The sequence below is a fragment of the Phaenicophaeus curvirostris genome, chromosome 20, assembly GCF_032191515.1.
Source record: "Phaenicophaeus curvirostris isolate KB17595 chromosome 20, BPBGC_Pcur_1.0, whole genome shotgun sequence".
In the NCBI taxonomy this organism is placed as follows: domain Eukaryota; kingdom Metazoa; phylum Chordata; class Aves; order Cuculiformes; family Cuculidae; genus Phaenicophaeus; species Phaenicophaeus curvirostris.
Genome location: NC_091411.1, coordinates 909893 through 925842, shown reverse-complemented (window position 1 = coordinate 925842; position 15950 = coordinate 909893). Strand labels below are relative to the sequence as shown.

Here is a 15950-nt window from a genome sequence, read left to right as displayed (position 1 = left end):
GAAGCTGCAGCTGGAAGGGTTTGCTCAGCATCAGCGCTGCAGCTTCGGAGCCAGGAAACCTGGCCCCAGCCTGGCAGCTGGAAAACAGGAGCAGGGACCTGCGGGGCTGTGGGTGCAGTGGGACTGGGCCAGCAGCACCGGCACCAGCGCAGGGGAGCTGGAGAGCAGCCCAGGAGGCAAACCCAACTTATTCCACTCCCCTTCCTGGGTCCTGGATAACAAAGCAGCTGCCAGGCTCCTCCAAGCCAGGCTGTGTTTTCTCAGCTGTTGTTCAGAGCCGAGTGCCAGGGCTGCTCCCCAGCCCCGCAGAAGGGCCGATCCTGCTCCTCCCGGGCTGCAGCACCAGCCGCGGGGCCGTGTCGGCACGAGGGAGCAGCGGCACCACTGCTGCTTCATGGCCATCGGCAGCAGGGACCAAGGTGAGGGGAGGAGGAGGTTGTGGAGAGGAGGGAGCTGGGCTCTTCTCCCAAGTGCCAGGGGACAGGACAAGAGGGAATGGCCTCAAGCTCTGCCAGGGGAGGTACAGGCTGGACATAAGGAAAAAAATCTTCACTGAAAGGGGCATTAGGCAATGGGACGGTCTGCCAAGGGAGGTGGTCGACTCACCTTCCCTGGAGGTGTCTAAGGTGCGGGTGGATGAGGTGCTGAGGGACATGGTTTAGTGATTGGTGGGAATGGCTGGACTTGATGATCCGGTGGGTCTCTTCCAACCTGGTGATTCTATGATTCTAAGAGCCCAGATCCCTCTTCTCCACAACCCCCTTTCAGGCAGTTGTAGAGAGCAATAAGGTCTCCCCTCAGCCTCCTCTTCTCCAGGCTAAACACCCCCAGCTCTCCCAGCCGCTCCTCATCAGGCCTGTTCTCCAGCCCCCTCACCAGCTTCATTGCTCTTCTCTGGACTCGCTCCAGAGCCTCAACATCCTTCTTGTGGTGAGGGGCCCAGAACTGAACACAGGATGCGAGACGCGGTCCCTCTACACCCCAGCAGTGCAGCCTCAGGGCTCGCTTCCCACTTACCTGGTCAATGCCTGGAACAACAAGAAATCCCAGTAGGGGCACAGAACCCAGGATGCTCTGGGTGGTTCCGAAAGCTTTCCCGAGGCTGCCAGGTGCTGCTTCCCTGCGCAGGGCTGTCCCACCCTCCCTGTGGGCACAGACCAGGGCAGTTCTCTGCTCTCCTTTCCTCTTTCACAGCTTGGCACCCGCACCCCACACCCGGGGTGGTAAGAAGAAGGTCGGGTTCTGCTGCAGCATCGCCCTGAGACCCTGCCAGCTTCAGTTCCGCCTCCCCAGCACGGCCCTGGCCCAACTCGCAGCGCAGAGGTGCTTTAGCAGAATATTTATTCAATGCCATAGTGAAGAGCACAACTCAGTACAAACAACCCCTCCCTGCCTCGCTGGCTACTGCACCAAACCAGGGGAGGGCAGATCTCACAGCCCTGGGAGGAGGCAGAGGCTGTTCCTTTGCCATGTGAGCAGACTGAGCTGGATGTGGGTCCTGCGTGCAGGCACAAAGGGCTCCTCTGTTGCTGGGAGTCCTGTGATGACAGAAAACCCGAGGACAGGGGCTTGGATAAAGCCATGGGCACCTGCCGGGGCACAATGGAACAAGGGCACAAACCAAAGATCACCAGAGTTGGTAACGCCATCGGTGCATTTCCAGACCATATCTGCTGCCTCCCTTCGGTCCATCTGCAGCCCACGGCACAGACAATGACCGTGCCTGGGAACCATCCAGGCCAAGTCAAGATTAGGAGCTTAATTTTAGACTCTCCTTTGGGTACTGCTGGAGGGAGAAGAGCTTCAGGGACAGAGTAAACATCACTGAGGTTGAAATCGCTCCAGGTGAGCCAGCTCTGCTGCTGGAGGGGTCCCCAGGAGGAGCTGCTCCCCAGCCCCGCAGCGCCCCAACCCTGGTGGTAGGCAGCTCATTGCACTGTTGTGCCAGGCAGTGAAGGCTGCGCTCCCCGCCGGTGAATCCCTGCAGCACCTGGAGTGCCCACTCTTCTTCAGAGAGCATCCAAGAACCTAAAGTGCCACGGCTTCAGCAGCACGGGAGGGAGGGGACCGCAAGAGCCACTGGCTGTCCCCACAGCTGCCCCTTGGGAAGGGACAGCAGATCCCCGAAAATAAATACATTATGGATGCCATAGCTTATTTAAGTGCTGCACAGCAGAGGAAGGCAGAGGCAGCGCTGGCCTCTCCCCGCTCCCCTCTCCGCTCAGGTTTGGACACCGGCACTACAGAAACGCAGCTGCTAATAGAGGAATCGGCCAGGCACTGCCTGCGTCCCTGGGACCCCACAAGAGGCCAGCCAGGCCCCCAGCCCTGCCTCCTCGCTGCCCTCCATCCCTGCTGCCCAGTGGGAAGAGGCACTTGGCACAAACAGCAGCCGGACGAGTTGCCCATGGAGGTTCGGGACAAACAAACATCGATAAAATTACTGTATAACAAGTCCTGCAGTCTGGCAGTGCGGCGCTGCCACGTGCTCTGCAGCCAGCAGCTGCCGGTGAGGCCGGCCACAGCCCAGGCTCACAAGGAATAAACGCTGCCAATGTGCCGCTCTCTGTTCCCAGAGACCAATGCTCACCCCAAGAGCTGTGACCAAGCAGCAGCATTCGTGAGAAGCTGTGGGGAGCCCACCCTGCAGTGACCAGCCTGGGCCCCAGGACAGGCCCTCAGCTCTTACGCTCTGAATTTGAAGAGGACGCTCCAAGGAGGAAGCAATTCCCACTGCCAGGGTCGATCCTGGCTCAGCAGATGGGATTCACGTGCCCAGAGCTGGTCTCTGTGCGCAGGGCCCCAGGCTCTGCGAGCTCTGGAGGCAGTGGCTGCAGTGAGGAAGCTGCAGGAGCCGGCGTACCTGGGTTCAGCTGTTCTGGTTCAGGAGCCAGGAGAAGAGCAGCTTCCTGGGCCGGGGCTTCCTGGCCTGCTGGATGCGGACGGTGCGAGGGGAGCGCCACACCTTGATGGTGGCATCATCGCTGGCCGTCAGGAGCAGCTCCTGTTCCACCGGGCTGAACGCCACTGAGTTGACCACATTGTCGTGCTGCAGCTTGGCCAGGCAGATGTTGTAGTGTCGGTCCCAGATGTAGCCGTGCCGATCTTCTGCCCCACTGCAGCAGACAAGACGTTCCTCAGCAGCCCCGATCATTGGCTGCTCCCAAGCCCCTTCCTTCGGCACAGACGGAGGCAGAGGGAGCCTCAGCCTGGCAGGAGGCCCCAGCCCGCGAGCTTCCACCCAGGCAGCCCAGCTCCCTCTGGGATTTGGAAGCAAGAGCTCCTCCAACTCGCCCCCCACAGCACCACGAAGGGTGTTAGCCTCCTGCTGCCAAACACCAGAGTCCAGAATTTCCCCTTTCCTCACTGATGTCACAGCAGGACCAGGGCAGACAGCCCTTATCAGCACCCTCTGATTCCATCCCCCTGCTTTTTCCAAGCCTCCCATTTCCTGCGCTGCTCACGCTCACAACAGACAGGAGTTCCCAGCACAGGTAGCAGCCCTGCTCAAAGAAGCCACCCCACAGTGCCGCAGTGTCCCAAAGCCCTCTGGGACATGGGGTCAGGATCTGGCCCACCCCTTCACCACGCACCTCGCTACAAAGTCTCTGCTGACATCCAGGAAGATGAAGAAGCATTCCTCGTTGGGCGTGTAGGCCCGGTGTGCCCGGAGTGCTCTTTTCACCTCCTTCATCGTCTTCAGGTCGAACACGTGCAGGTCGATCTCCTCAGCGATGGGGGGTGGCTGCATTGGGTCAGAGATGACGCAGTCGCGAGGCCAGGCCCGGCTGTTCACGTACAGGTACCTTGGAGGGGAGCAGAGGGGTTACCCTGCGCCTCGCACGACGTAGTTCAGAGCCCCAGCTGCAAATGCAGCTCGGACAGGGCAAGGACCCAGCAGTTTCTCCAGTCTTTACCAAAGCCTGCAGCTCCGCTCGCTAAAATCCAGCCTGAAACACAGCAACACTTCTGCCAAGTAACAAGGGACAGGACGAGAGGAAACGGCCTCAAGCTGCGCCAGAGGAAGTTTAGATTGGATATTAGGAAAAATGCTTTTACTCACAAAGTGGTGAATCCCTGGCAGAGGCTGCCCAGGGCTGTGGGGAAGTCTCCGTCCTGGAGGGGTTCAAAAAACATGTGGCCGTGGCACTTGGGGACAGGGTTTAGTTGGCACGGTGAGGTTGGGCTGACAATTGGACTGGGTAAGCCAAGAGAGCTTTTCCACCCTTAACAATTTTGTGATTCTATAACACGCTGCTGAACCAATTCTTGCCCCATTTACAAAGGAAAGGGCCACCACAATTGGGAAGGAAGGCCCTAGAGGCTTTAATCGAGCACCTTTAATCACATCAAAACCAACTTTAAGGATGGTGGAGTGTTGCTCTGCCTCAGGAAGAGATCACATTGCTGTAGGCAGCTCCTTCACTCTTACAAGGCTTCTTGCCTGGCCCTACCCTGAGCCGGGTTCAGCAGTGCAGAGGAAAGAAAGTGCTGCTCCTGCCGAGGTCTGAGGAGGAGCTTGGGCTGTACACGTGCCATCAGCACGAGGACAGAAATGGGACGTGCAGCAGCAAAGCGGCCTGCGCTGCACCCTGCTCCCTCTGCTGCAGTCTTCTCCTCTCCCTTTCACCCGCAACCACCAGGGAGCCGTCACCCGCCCACCGTGTCCAAGCCAGCACTCACCTGTGGTCGGGGGAAAGGCCCATGCCGATGATGTGTCCATGGATGTCGATGACATGATCCAGCGAGTCAAAGAACTCATCTGAGCGCCTCTCCTCTCCGAGCACTGGCCCCGCAGTGGTCATCTGATGGGGCAGGATCCTTTTAATGCCTTGGGGACAGAAAGCTCAATTAGGTTGTTCCACAGGCTGCTACCAACAGACAGCGGGGCTGGTGCCCCTGGGCTTCCAGAAGGGGCCTTCCTTTGTGCTGCTAAGGAAGGAGAAAGGGCTCGTTGGCTGAGGACCAGGACAGGGCTGCTGTCCCTGCCAGGCTCCTTTGAGCTCTCACCAAGGCACTCTCGGTGAGGATGGTGCCTGTAAGCGACAAGCTGGCACGTTTGAGCCTGGCCAGGAAGATGCCCAGTGCCAGGCTCCAACCTGGCTGGTGCAGCTGCACCTCGCTGCCAGCCCCACACACCTCGCTCTGAATGTTTTTTCTCCTGAATCCTTGGGCTGGGCCAGTTTCCCACACATCCCACCTGGAGAAGGCCCAGCAGAGGCACTGGCTGTAGCAGGACTTCGCCCACTGCCAAGCACAGGTGTGGGGCAGCTCCAGAAAGCTCTGAGAGCAGGGGTTTAAACCCAAACTGGGCTCATGTGTCCTCAGCTTTTGAACCCTCTAAGGGAAACCCACCCCATGCTGGGCCCTCACCCCTTCCAGGTCCAGGCAGAGGCCCCAAACACAAACCACCCACAATGCTTCCTGCAGCGCTCTGAGTCTCAGCACCTCCTGGACACACAGGAGTGAATCCTCCACGCGTTCAAGAGGAGCTGGGAGATGGCTCGCTCCATCACCTGAGGGAATCACTGCCCAACACCCTTGGTTTTAGCCCTCTCCACACCCCATCAGGGTGGGTGACTCCATGTGGCATCGCCAGCCTGAGGCCCTTCACAGCATCCCTGCAACCAAACCCAGATGGCTCGAGACCCTGAAGATGGAACCCTTCACTTTTCCCTCTGAATGGTGCTGTTCACCACCATCTTCGTCCTCCTTTCCACAGCACAACAATCGCAGTTCCAATCTCCTCCACACGACCCCCTAAAGCCAAGGGAGCAGGCAGCTGTGCCCACATCTCATGTCTGCCACCAGCACAAGGCAGATGGGACCCAATGGAGACCCCTGCAGAATTGCTGCTGGACCACAGAGCAGGCAGGACAGTGCTGGTGTCCAGCAGCCAGAGCGCAGCACCCACCAGCAGCTCCCAGCAAGTGAATTGCACACCAGCAAGCATGTGCTCACCTCCATCCCTGGAGTGGTTCAAGGTCAGAACACAGCAGCCACATCCTTCCCAAGTGCCAGTCTGTGCTGAGGGTGCTGGCTAGGGAGGCTCTGGAGTTCAAAGCCACCAAAGCCCACGGCCATGGGAGGCTGCTCTGGGAGTCGGCAGTGTCCAACGGCAGGCACTGCCCCTCCAACAGGCTTTGCCTCCATGTGCTGCAGGTTCCGGCCTGTGCGGCAGCCCCGGCTCAGTCTGGTGGACCTCAGCGCAGCGCTGCTGGCAGGGAGGAGCCAGGCAGACAACCCAGGGCACGTCTGGAGACAGCCATCCGTCTGCTGGCAGGCCTGGCCACAGACAGGGGTGTGGAGCAGAGCTCAGTCTAGGTCACATTCCCAACTCAGGTGGGCAAAACCAAAATGACTCTTCTCCAAGTTGCCTGCTACTTCAGCAAACACCTTTCCCTGCCTTACTGGGCTGTACTGGTGCAGGACCAGTTAATGGGAAATTTAGATTAGCCTGCTGCAGGAAAACCAGGCTGTAACTGTGCAAGCAGCAAAAGGAACTGAAACTGTCTGGCCTTATGGAAGAGTCTTCAGGCCTGGAAGCAGCTCTCCTTCCCTCCATGTATCAGTCTGGCCCTTCTCACTGAACTCCTCCACCAGCTTTCAGGGCTTCTGAAAATGCAGCCAGCCTTCTGCTCATCACCGCACTGAGTTGCTATAAATCCAGCCTCTGCTACTCCCGGTGCCCTGGATGAGCAAAAGGAGTCCTCACCCAGAAAAGTCACCAGCACCACCGCTGCCTGGCTCATGCCGAGCTGCAGCCGCTCGCACTCCCCGAGGATGGCGGCTGATTGCCGGCTCCTCACAGGAACACCTACCAGGGCAGCTAAAGACACACTGTGAAGACTCTTCAGTACCAGAACAGAGGTGCCTGAGCATCTCGCTGAGGCAGAAAGGCTGTTGGAGGCAGGGCAATGGCAGTGAGGAGGCAGGAGAGGCACAGGGCAAGCAGGATTCTGGCCCTCAGAGCCAAGGGGCACTGCGTAAGCTACACGCATGTCAACTCTGAGCTGCTGCAACTCATCTTGCCCTGTTGCCCCCTCCACTCTAACCAGAGGACAGGATTGACCCTTTCACACAGCCTTGTCAGGGCAATCGCTGCCCCTCATGCCCATCCACGTGTGTGCAGCTCATGGCTACCATCCTGAAATCAGGAATTCCCCCTTGATCTTCTGCTCAGCCCTCACCATGACTTTGGCCACACATCAAGCCCGGCAGCAACAAAACCACGACCAGGTAAACACGTGCAGAGTGGGAGCTCCTTCAGTGACGGGAAAATCCTCCCGCACCAAGAATCCAGCAGCCTCAACAAAACTGCGACTTGCTCACCACAAACAGGCAGCAAATAAACCCCAGGCATGTCCAAATTCAAATCCAGACCAAAGCTGCAGGCCACAGCCTGGGGAGGCTGGCGTGCCTGGGGCGCAGATCCAGCCTTACCTATCTGGTGCGGGGAGTAGGTGAGGCAGCCGGTGGTGAAGATTAAGTATTTCATCTTGCTGTTACTGTCCGTGGGAAGCAGGTTCAGCTCCGGTGGTTTAGTTCTGTTGCGTACAAACAGCTCAGCCACCTTTGTCTCCAACTCTGTCTCAGTCATGGCAGGGCGTGCGTGGTCCTCCATGATGTCGTCGAAGAACTGCTGCAGCCCGTCCTCTGCCATCACACCCCCTTCATCTGGCAACTCCTGTGCTGCTGGCTCCGGAGTCTGCTTGGGCTTGGCCTCCTCTTCCTCGCTGTCAGTGCCGAGATCAAAGACAGGGCAGGTGGAGGAAGCAGCCAGCTGCTCCTCATAGTCCAGGAGCAGGTCCGGGGAATCGTACCGGCTGCAGTCAGCCACCATCACAGTCCGGATAGTGCTGGCATTCAGGTTCTGGATTTTAAATAGTCTCTTCACTACGTTCACATTCTCAGACTCTACACCCTGTGAAAACAAGGGAGAAGTAAGCAGAACCTCCTCCCTGAGAGCAACCTCTGAAGTTCCAGCCAAGAGCCGCCTGCCCGGACCTGGAGCCCACACAGTGACACCAGCAACACTTTGACCTCTCCCAGCACTGCTACACAGGGCACTGGCCACAAGAACCCACCCAAGGGTTGGCCAGCTTTTCTGTGCTCCTTCCCTTCCCAGAGCACGCAGAGACACAAGGATCCTGCACACATACAACAGCAGAGCTGGGAAACACAGACGCTGGGCAGCCTTGCTGCCAGTCCCCACCCGAGGCCATCAGCTGGCACTGCTCGGTGCTTCACAAGGATTCAAATTCAACAAAGCCAAGTGCCAGGTCCTGGATTTGGGACACAACAACTCTGTGCAGCGCCCCAGGCTTGGGGAAGAGTGGCTGGAAAGCTGCCCAATGGAAAAGGCCCTTGGGGTGCTGGGCAACAGCAGCTAACATGAGCCAGTAGTGGCCCAGGTGGCCAAGAAGGCCAACAGCATCCTGGCTTGGATCTGCCGTGGTGTGGCCAGCAGGAGCAGGGAAGGGATCGTCCCCCTGCACTCAGCGCCGGTGAGGCCGCACCTTGAATCCTGGATTGGTTTGGGCCCCTCACTACAAGAAGAACATTGAAGGTCTGGAGCGCATCCAGAGAAGGGAATGGAGCTGGGGAAGGTTCTGGGAGCAGCTGAGGGACCTTGGGGCTGTTAAATGTGGAGAAAAGGCTGAGGGGAAACAACATCACTCTCTGCAGCTCCTGGAAAGGAGGTTGTGGTGAGGTGGGTGCTGGGCTCTGCTCCCAACTAACAAGAGATAGGATGAGAGGAAAAGGCCTCAAGTTGCACCTGGGGAGGTTTAGATTGGATGTTAGGAAAAATGTCTTTACCAACAGAGTGGTGAAGCCAGGGCAGAGGCTGTTGAGGGCAGTGGTGGGGTCTCCATCCCTGGAGGGGTTAAAAAAAACATGTAGCTGTGGTACTCGGGGACAAGGTTTAGTCAGCACGGTGGGGTTGGGCTGATGGTTGAACTGGATGAGCTTAGAGGTCTTTTCCAACCTTAATGATTCTATGATTTCAGGAACAGCCTCTGTAATGCTGGTGGAGCATGAAGGGCCAACTCCATTCGCCTACAAGCAGCAAAGGAGCTCCGTGCCCTGGAAGCTGGACTGTTCTCCTCAGCAGGACCAGCCTGGCTATCTGCTCCCAGACAAAACAGCAGGTCACCTCCTGACTAATCACTCCAGCAGCCTGCGGCCACACTTCAGCACCTTCTGCTCAAGCAGGCATGGTCCTTCTTTGCCTCCTGGAGACGGAGGAGTTAATGCTGTAATGTCAGCACAGCACAGAGATGTCATTATGGAAGGGTCTCTGCAACCAGAGGGATTCACCTGGGTCCAGCATCCATTGTTCACGTTAAAAAACACAAAACGCCAGGACGTGCAGCTGTGACACTGAGATAAAACGTGCAAGAGGACCAAGTTCAAGCAGCACGAGTGCCAAAGAAGGAACATGCAGCCAGCAGACAATCTAAAGCCAGAACACGCTGATCTCCAGGTCTCATCACAGCAGAGACAACACCAGGCCCACAGAAATGTCAGCAGGGACAGGCAGGGCAGAGCACAGCCTCCCGGCTGCCTCTGGCTCCCAGGAACTGCCTGTGCTGCCAAGTGGGAGAACGGCCATTGCTCGGATCCGTGCCAGACTACAGCCTGGCTTCACACTTTTGACTTCAGCAGCACTGCTGCAGCTCAGCCACTCTGTTGAGCAACGCTTGCCCTAGAGTGCTGCAGGCAACTCCTCATCCCAATTAGTGGGGCAGGAGTTAATGGAATCTGAGGGCAGAGGTAGAATATTGCAATGGGTACCACAACACAGAGTGGAAAAATCTCATGCAAGGGCTGCCTCAAGCTCAAGATCCTGAGGGCGAGCCAGAGGAGACAAACAGGGAGGACAGGAGGACTTGGACACTCTTCCCTCCTCACACCTCCTCCATTGCTTTTCCTCCCCCAGGAGCCGCACTGCCTGAGGAGCCGGAATAGAGGCAGCTCACCTGGAAAGCATTGTTCAGCCACAGCACGGAACAAGAAGTTATACGCCCAATCCGATGCAGATTGCCAGATATCAAGTTGGTTTCATTCAGCCAGCAGCCAAACACATCATAGGGTTTATTCCTCACCCTGGAAAGCAGTGTGAAGTTCTCTGGAAGGGAGGGGAAACAGGAGAGTGAGACAACAGCTTTGAAGCAACTGTGGCAGAAGATAGGTAATGGACTCACATCTCTGCAGGAGAGGCTGTGACATAGCACCTCTGGGGCAGGCTGCGTGGACGCTGCTCAACACTGGCCCAGGCTGCCCAGGGAAATGGTGGCTGCCCCATCCCTGGAGGTGTTCAAGGCCAGGTTGGATGGGGCTTGGAGCCCCTGATCCAGTGGGAGGTGTCCCTGCCCATGGCAGGGCGTGGAACTGGATGGGCTCTAAGGCCCCTTCCAACCCAAACCATTCTACGATTCTATGATTCTACAATTCTATGAACATCCGGTTCCAGTCCTTGCTCTGGAGATGGATTATCCCGCTCTCCTACAGAGATGGGTGGGGAGAGCACACACAAAGCAAACCAAAATGAGAGGGCAGCCACACGGAGCCAGACCAGAGAGCAATTCAACCGTACAGTCCTTCTCCGAGCACGGCCTGAAGCAGAATCGTTAAGGACAAGAACAAGCCAAACACATCCAGAACTGCTTTGCTCCTGCCCCTGCTGCTGAAAGCCTTTCTGAGCAAGGCAGCTGCACACTTAGCAGCGGAGTGGGACTGCAGCACAGAGACAGCGGGAGATCACACAGTTGGGGTAAGTTTCACAGCAGCAGGACAGAAGACGCAGGCCCAGATGGATGCACCTTAATGTCCTATGAGACCTCAGGGTGGGAGTGACACCAGAATGGTGGTGTCAAGACAACAGGTAATGCAGATAACTCTTGACAGACACGTAGAATGGACATTAAATGAGAATAAACACATGCCACGCTGACTTCAGGTGATGATGTGGTGACCTGAGCAGAGCTAAGGCTACCCAGAAAGTCTGCTCTCTGAAACGGCAGCTGGGACGACCCCTCTGCACAGAAGGTGGAAGGCAGAAGCAGCAGGAGAAGCAGAGGTCAGGGCCACGACACACCAGAGGGGAAGAAAGGCCCAGCACCCACCGCTCCCCACCTCGCAGGCAGCCCGGTGAAGGCAAGGGCAGTATTTACCCATGCTGATTACAGCAATCTCTCCTGATGACGAGTTGTGAGGCCCCACAAAGACACCAGATACCAGAAGGAGGGAGTCATCGGAGTTGAACTGGGAGAACTGGGTGTAGCTCCAGTTGTACGGCCTCATGTTGGAGCTGTGCTGCAGGGAGATGTCCAACTCATTGCTCCAGATCTGCAGACAGACGGGCAAACAGTCAGGAAGCCGTTGAGAAGCCCAAGAACCATTCCAGTTTATCTGTTCCGCCTGCACTCACCAGGACAAGAAACAAGCAGCATCGAAGCCCCATTTAACTCCTCCCAAAGTCCCAATTCTTAGTCAATTCCCTTGAGGCAAAACAGTCAACAGCTCTGGAGAGCAGCTAAACATAGGACTGCTTCTCCATTAGCCAAGGGAGATGGTGTTTGGGCAGCAAATGGGACTGTTACAGCTGGATTTTTATCAGGGAGTGCAAGTACAGGATGAGTGGGAATGGTTTTCAGATGAAAGAGGGGAGATTGGGATGAGATCTTGGGGATAAGTGTTTTGCTGCGAGGATAGGGAGGCCCTGGCCCAGGCTGCCCAGAGCAGTGGTGTCTGCCCCATCCCTGGAGCTGTTCAAGGCCAGGTTGGATGGGGCTTGGAGCCCCTGATCCAGTGGGAGGTGTCCCTGCCCATGGCAAGGGGTGGAATTGGATGGGCTTTGAGGTCCCTTCCAACCCAAACCATTCTATGATCCTATGACTGCACCCCAGAAAACCATTTGTGCAAGACAGCTTCTGCAGTGATCGTTATTTCCAGCATCTCTGTCAACCCCACAGCACAAATGGGCTGCCTGGCACCCAGACAGCAACCAGAGCCAGACTGGCACTTCAGCCACCTTCGCACAGGCTGGAGCTGGGATCCACAGCCCTCATGGCTCCATTTGCAACAGCCATGAGTCCTCTGGCTCTGAGAACAACTCAGCTGCAGGAAGCAGCCTAAGTCCAAGGACACCTGGCCAGACCCCTCCTCTCACAGGTATCCCCATGGCTGCCCTCGTGGGTCCCTCATCCAGCATCGGAAGGGTTGTACGGGGCGGGCTGCTGCCTCACCTTGACGGTGCAGTCCTTGGAACATGACGCAAACAAACTGCCAGAGTGGGAGAAGCTGAGGTGCAAAACCTGGTCACTGTGGTCCTTCAGGGCTTGCACTTCCACACACGGGATGGTGTCGTAGAGCCGCTGGAACTCGTCATACCAGGAGACGGCGGCTGTAACGCAGGAGCAGGGACACAGGGCAGGAATGTAAATGGAGGGAAGCAATGGACCCAAGCTGAGAGTGGCACCTGCGGAGTCAGTCTTTACTAAAGCACAGCCTTGACTGCTGTGCATGATGCCAGGAGCAGTGCCGGGGTCAGATTCCTACAGCTTTGGCCATGCCAGCAGGGTTTAATATGCTCCTTAGTGGCTTCCCCACTCTCTCCCACAGAAAATCACCCCTTTCAGCAAATGCACAGCTCCCCACCATGTCACTGCTTCCTAAACCAGCACAGACACCACCAGAAACACTCGGGGAAGTGCTGTGAGATCTCTAACAAAGCTTGGGACGAAACAGCTGCCAGCATGGCACAAGGGCCCTAGCACAGCGCGAACAAATTCAGCATGTGAGAGAGGGACTCTGCTCCTCAGGGAACTGGGCTCCACTCCAATTACCTTTATCTTGTCTAACACAGAGTTAAGAAGGTTCCAGAATGGGTATGAGACCAGGAAAAAAACACCTCAGTGAGATAAGAGACTCAAGAAAGCAGGAGAGAAGAATGAGAGCTGGGCACAGCATGCCGGGGTGGAAGAGGAGCCCGGCAGCAGAAGAGCCTGGGGTGCACTTGGAGAAGTTGCTCTGATGGCCAATAAAGAGACAAATAAAGAAGACTTTTAACAAAGCGCCTGATAAGGCAGCCTACTGCCTTCTGGCAGCAGCAAATCCTGAGGAAGCAAAGAGGATTAGACATGTATATGGATAAGGGCCAATTTCCCTAGTTACGCTGAACAGGGATGAAGGGGTTTTGGAACTTGCTGCAGCCCAGGAGGCTGCTGCAGGCAGGGAGCAGCTTGGTGCTAGGATATCCCACTACTGCTCACGAGGCTGGAAGCTTCATCTGCCTCTGAAGTTCCCTGTTCTGGCCCATCTGGCTGGGAAGCAGCTTGAACACATCCCATTTGGCCAAGCAACCCCAATATTTCCTCTTACAAGACCCCCTGGATACCATTCCTCAATCAACAGAGCTGCCAGGGACTGCCAGACTAGCCAGGTGCTTCCCCAAACTCCTGCTCCAGCCCTTCCTGGTCCTGTCAGCCAGCTCTGCTCCTGCTGCCTCGTGCAGGATTGTCACAGCTCAAGAAGCACAGCCTGGGAGGTGCCAGAACACGTGACTGCATTACCCCAACTGCTCAGCCCCAATCAGTGCTGAAGAACAGGGTTAGCAGCTTCTGAATTGCTGCAGGAGGCTGGCAGTGACCGAGCCAGGTGAGAGCGCCTCAGATAAAGATGATGCCCCGAGCCCCACGGAGCCCCAGGGGCTGCACAAATGAAACCATGCAGCCCGAGCTGGTCCATCCCTGTCTCCTCTCAAACCCTGTTCCACTGGTGTTCCCCGATGCAGGGTGAATGGCTGCTTGATCTGCATTTATTGCCATCCTCCTGTAGGAACTGCAACTCAAGATCTAGAAGTCAATTCCCCCTGCTACTGCCACGGCTGGGAGCCCTACATGCATTCTGGGTGCAGAAGATGGCCACAGCCCTCTGGTCCCCTGCAGCACACTGGGAACACGATTTCTTGGCTCCAAGAGACCCTCACAGACCCCAACATCTGCTTCCAGCACCTGAAACTCAGCAGAGAACAGCCCTGTGATTGTACATCCTGACTGCTGACAGCTCTGCTCAGGGCAGGCCCTGCCAGGCTCTGCAGTTGCCAACTATTAATGAGTTATTTTCCTGCTGTGAGCTGAAGCCAGGATCAAGCCCAACCTGCCCTGACAAAGTGGGTCAGCTCCTGCCTTCGTACTGCCCGCTGCACAGGGAAACCACCACACACCCGCCTCCCTCTCCAGAAAGCAGGCACACGCGTTTCCCCTCCACAGCCAGGCTGCAGAACCTGCCTATGCCTTATGGAAATGGCCTGATTAGCTAATGTGCACTTGCAGCTCATCCTAGGCCAGACAAGGAAGAGACAGAGCCTGAAGGAGAGGCTGCAAGGTCCTCACCAGAAAAAGCCAACAGTGATTATCATGAAATCCAGCCAGGCTGCAATGTAGCAGTGACTCGCTGTGACTCCTCAGGATGTCCCACAGCAGCAGCGCCCAGACAAGCTGTGTGACAGCTACCAGAGAACGCCTGCCCCAAGAGAGCTCAGAAACCACCTTTCTAAGAAAGAGGGGGAACGTTTCACCATCTCCAACCATGTGATGCCCTTTTCTGAAGGATTTGGGCAATTCCAGAGCCCCTCATGCACACATCGCCACTGACGTCTGCAGGCTGCCAACGGGGTGCAGTTTAGCAGCTCCAGCCCCCTCCACACCAGTGGGGAGCAGGTTCAGCAGCAAAGCGAGCAAGGATTTTCCCTCCTGGGCTTGCAGCAGGGAGGTTCTGGGTGCTGACCTGCCCGCTTGGTGGGTGGGTGAGGCTACCAGCCCCGCGCAGCCCCAGTCCCCATGCCAGCGCACCTGGGTGCCGGGGCACCTCCCGGGAGACACGGTAGTAGCGGTAAAAGAGCTCCTTCCAGAGGAACTCGTCACGGGCCACAGCGCGCCACTGCCGGCACACCAGCCCTGCTGAGAGCACGTCCTCGTGGTCCAGGTAGAGGAAGATCTCAAAGAGGATGCTATCGGGGAGGAGGGGGCAGCCGCCTGTGTCCATCGTGTCATTCTGCCGCTGCACCTGCAGGCAAAAGGCGAGTGAGGCCCAGTTCAGCTGTCTGCAGCCCGCATCTGGAGGCCACACCAGCTAGTCCCTTCCCCACCCCGGGAAGCTCAGCACCTGCTGGCTCCCAACCTCCTACCCGCTCCGGGGGTCCCACATCGACCAGCGCCCTGCCCGCCCCAGAGCCTCCTGCCCACCAGTCCGTGGACACGCACCCAGTGCTCCCCCTGCACCCCCCTGCCCGCCCGGAGGCCCCACACCCGCCGGCCCCTGGCCTGCTGCCCACTCCAGGGATCCCACACCGGCCAGGCCCGGGGGCCCCGTGCCTGCCAACCCCTCCCCGGCCCGTGCTGCCCCCCGGGCCCGCCAGTCCTCGGCCCCTGCCAGCCCCAAGGGCCCCTCCAACCCCAGCTCCGCGCCCCCGACGTCCCCAACCCTCCCCCTCCCACCCTACCCTCTCCACCGCCCCGTCCCCGCCAGTCCCCAGCCCCGCACCTCGGCGGTCCCGCTGCCCCCGCCTCCCCCTCGCAGCGCTTCCGGCCTCGCGCGGCGGACTTCCGGCGCGGGGCCACCCCCTTCTCCTCCACCCTCCAGCCGCTCTGCCCGCACCTCTCGGTGGTTGCCCCCCCATCCCCAACCACCGCCTCCCCATCAGGCCACGCCCACTAATCAAAGCAACGCCCAATCAAAGCCACCCATGTCACTTAGGCCCCGCCCACCAGATCAAGCCCCGCCCACCAGATCACACACCGCCCAGATAAGACCCACTCGGCTAATCAGACTCCACCCGCAGACCCCGCCCCCATACGCCCCTGAGCCAATCAGCACCCCCCTTTCGCGAGGCCCCGCCCGAGCCAATCAGTCCCCGCCCCTCACCATCTATGCCCCGCCCCCGC

The 15950-nt window shown here is 57.9% G+C and overlaps 1 protein-coding gene across 1 annotated transcript; it reads right to left on the bottom strand.

The window, feature by feature from the left end:
- Nucleotides 1-1324: 1324 nt before the first annotated feature.
- On the bottom strand, nt 1325-15624 carry FBXW5 (F-box and WD repeat domain containing 5). The gene is made up of 9 exons (XM_069873096.1): nt 15550-15624; nt 14859-15072; nt 12252-12409; nt 11178-11352; nt 9984-10132; nt 7444-7924; nt 4684-4831; nt 3594-3806; nt 1325-3116 (listed from the first exon to the last, which is right to left on the bottom strand). Exons 2-9 carry the CDS (start codon nt 15049-15051, stop codon nt 2870-2872), a joined length of 1764 nt encoding a protein of 587 aa, XP_069729197.1. The 5' UTR covers nt 15052-15072; nt 15550-15624; the 3' UTR covers nt 1325-2869.
- Nucleotides 15625-15950: the final 326 nt, after the last annotated feature.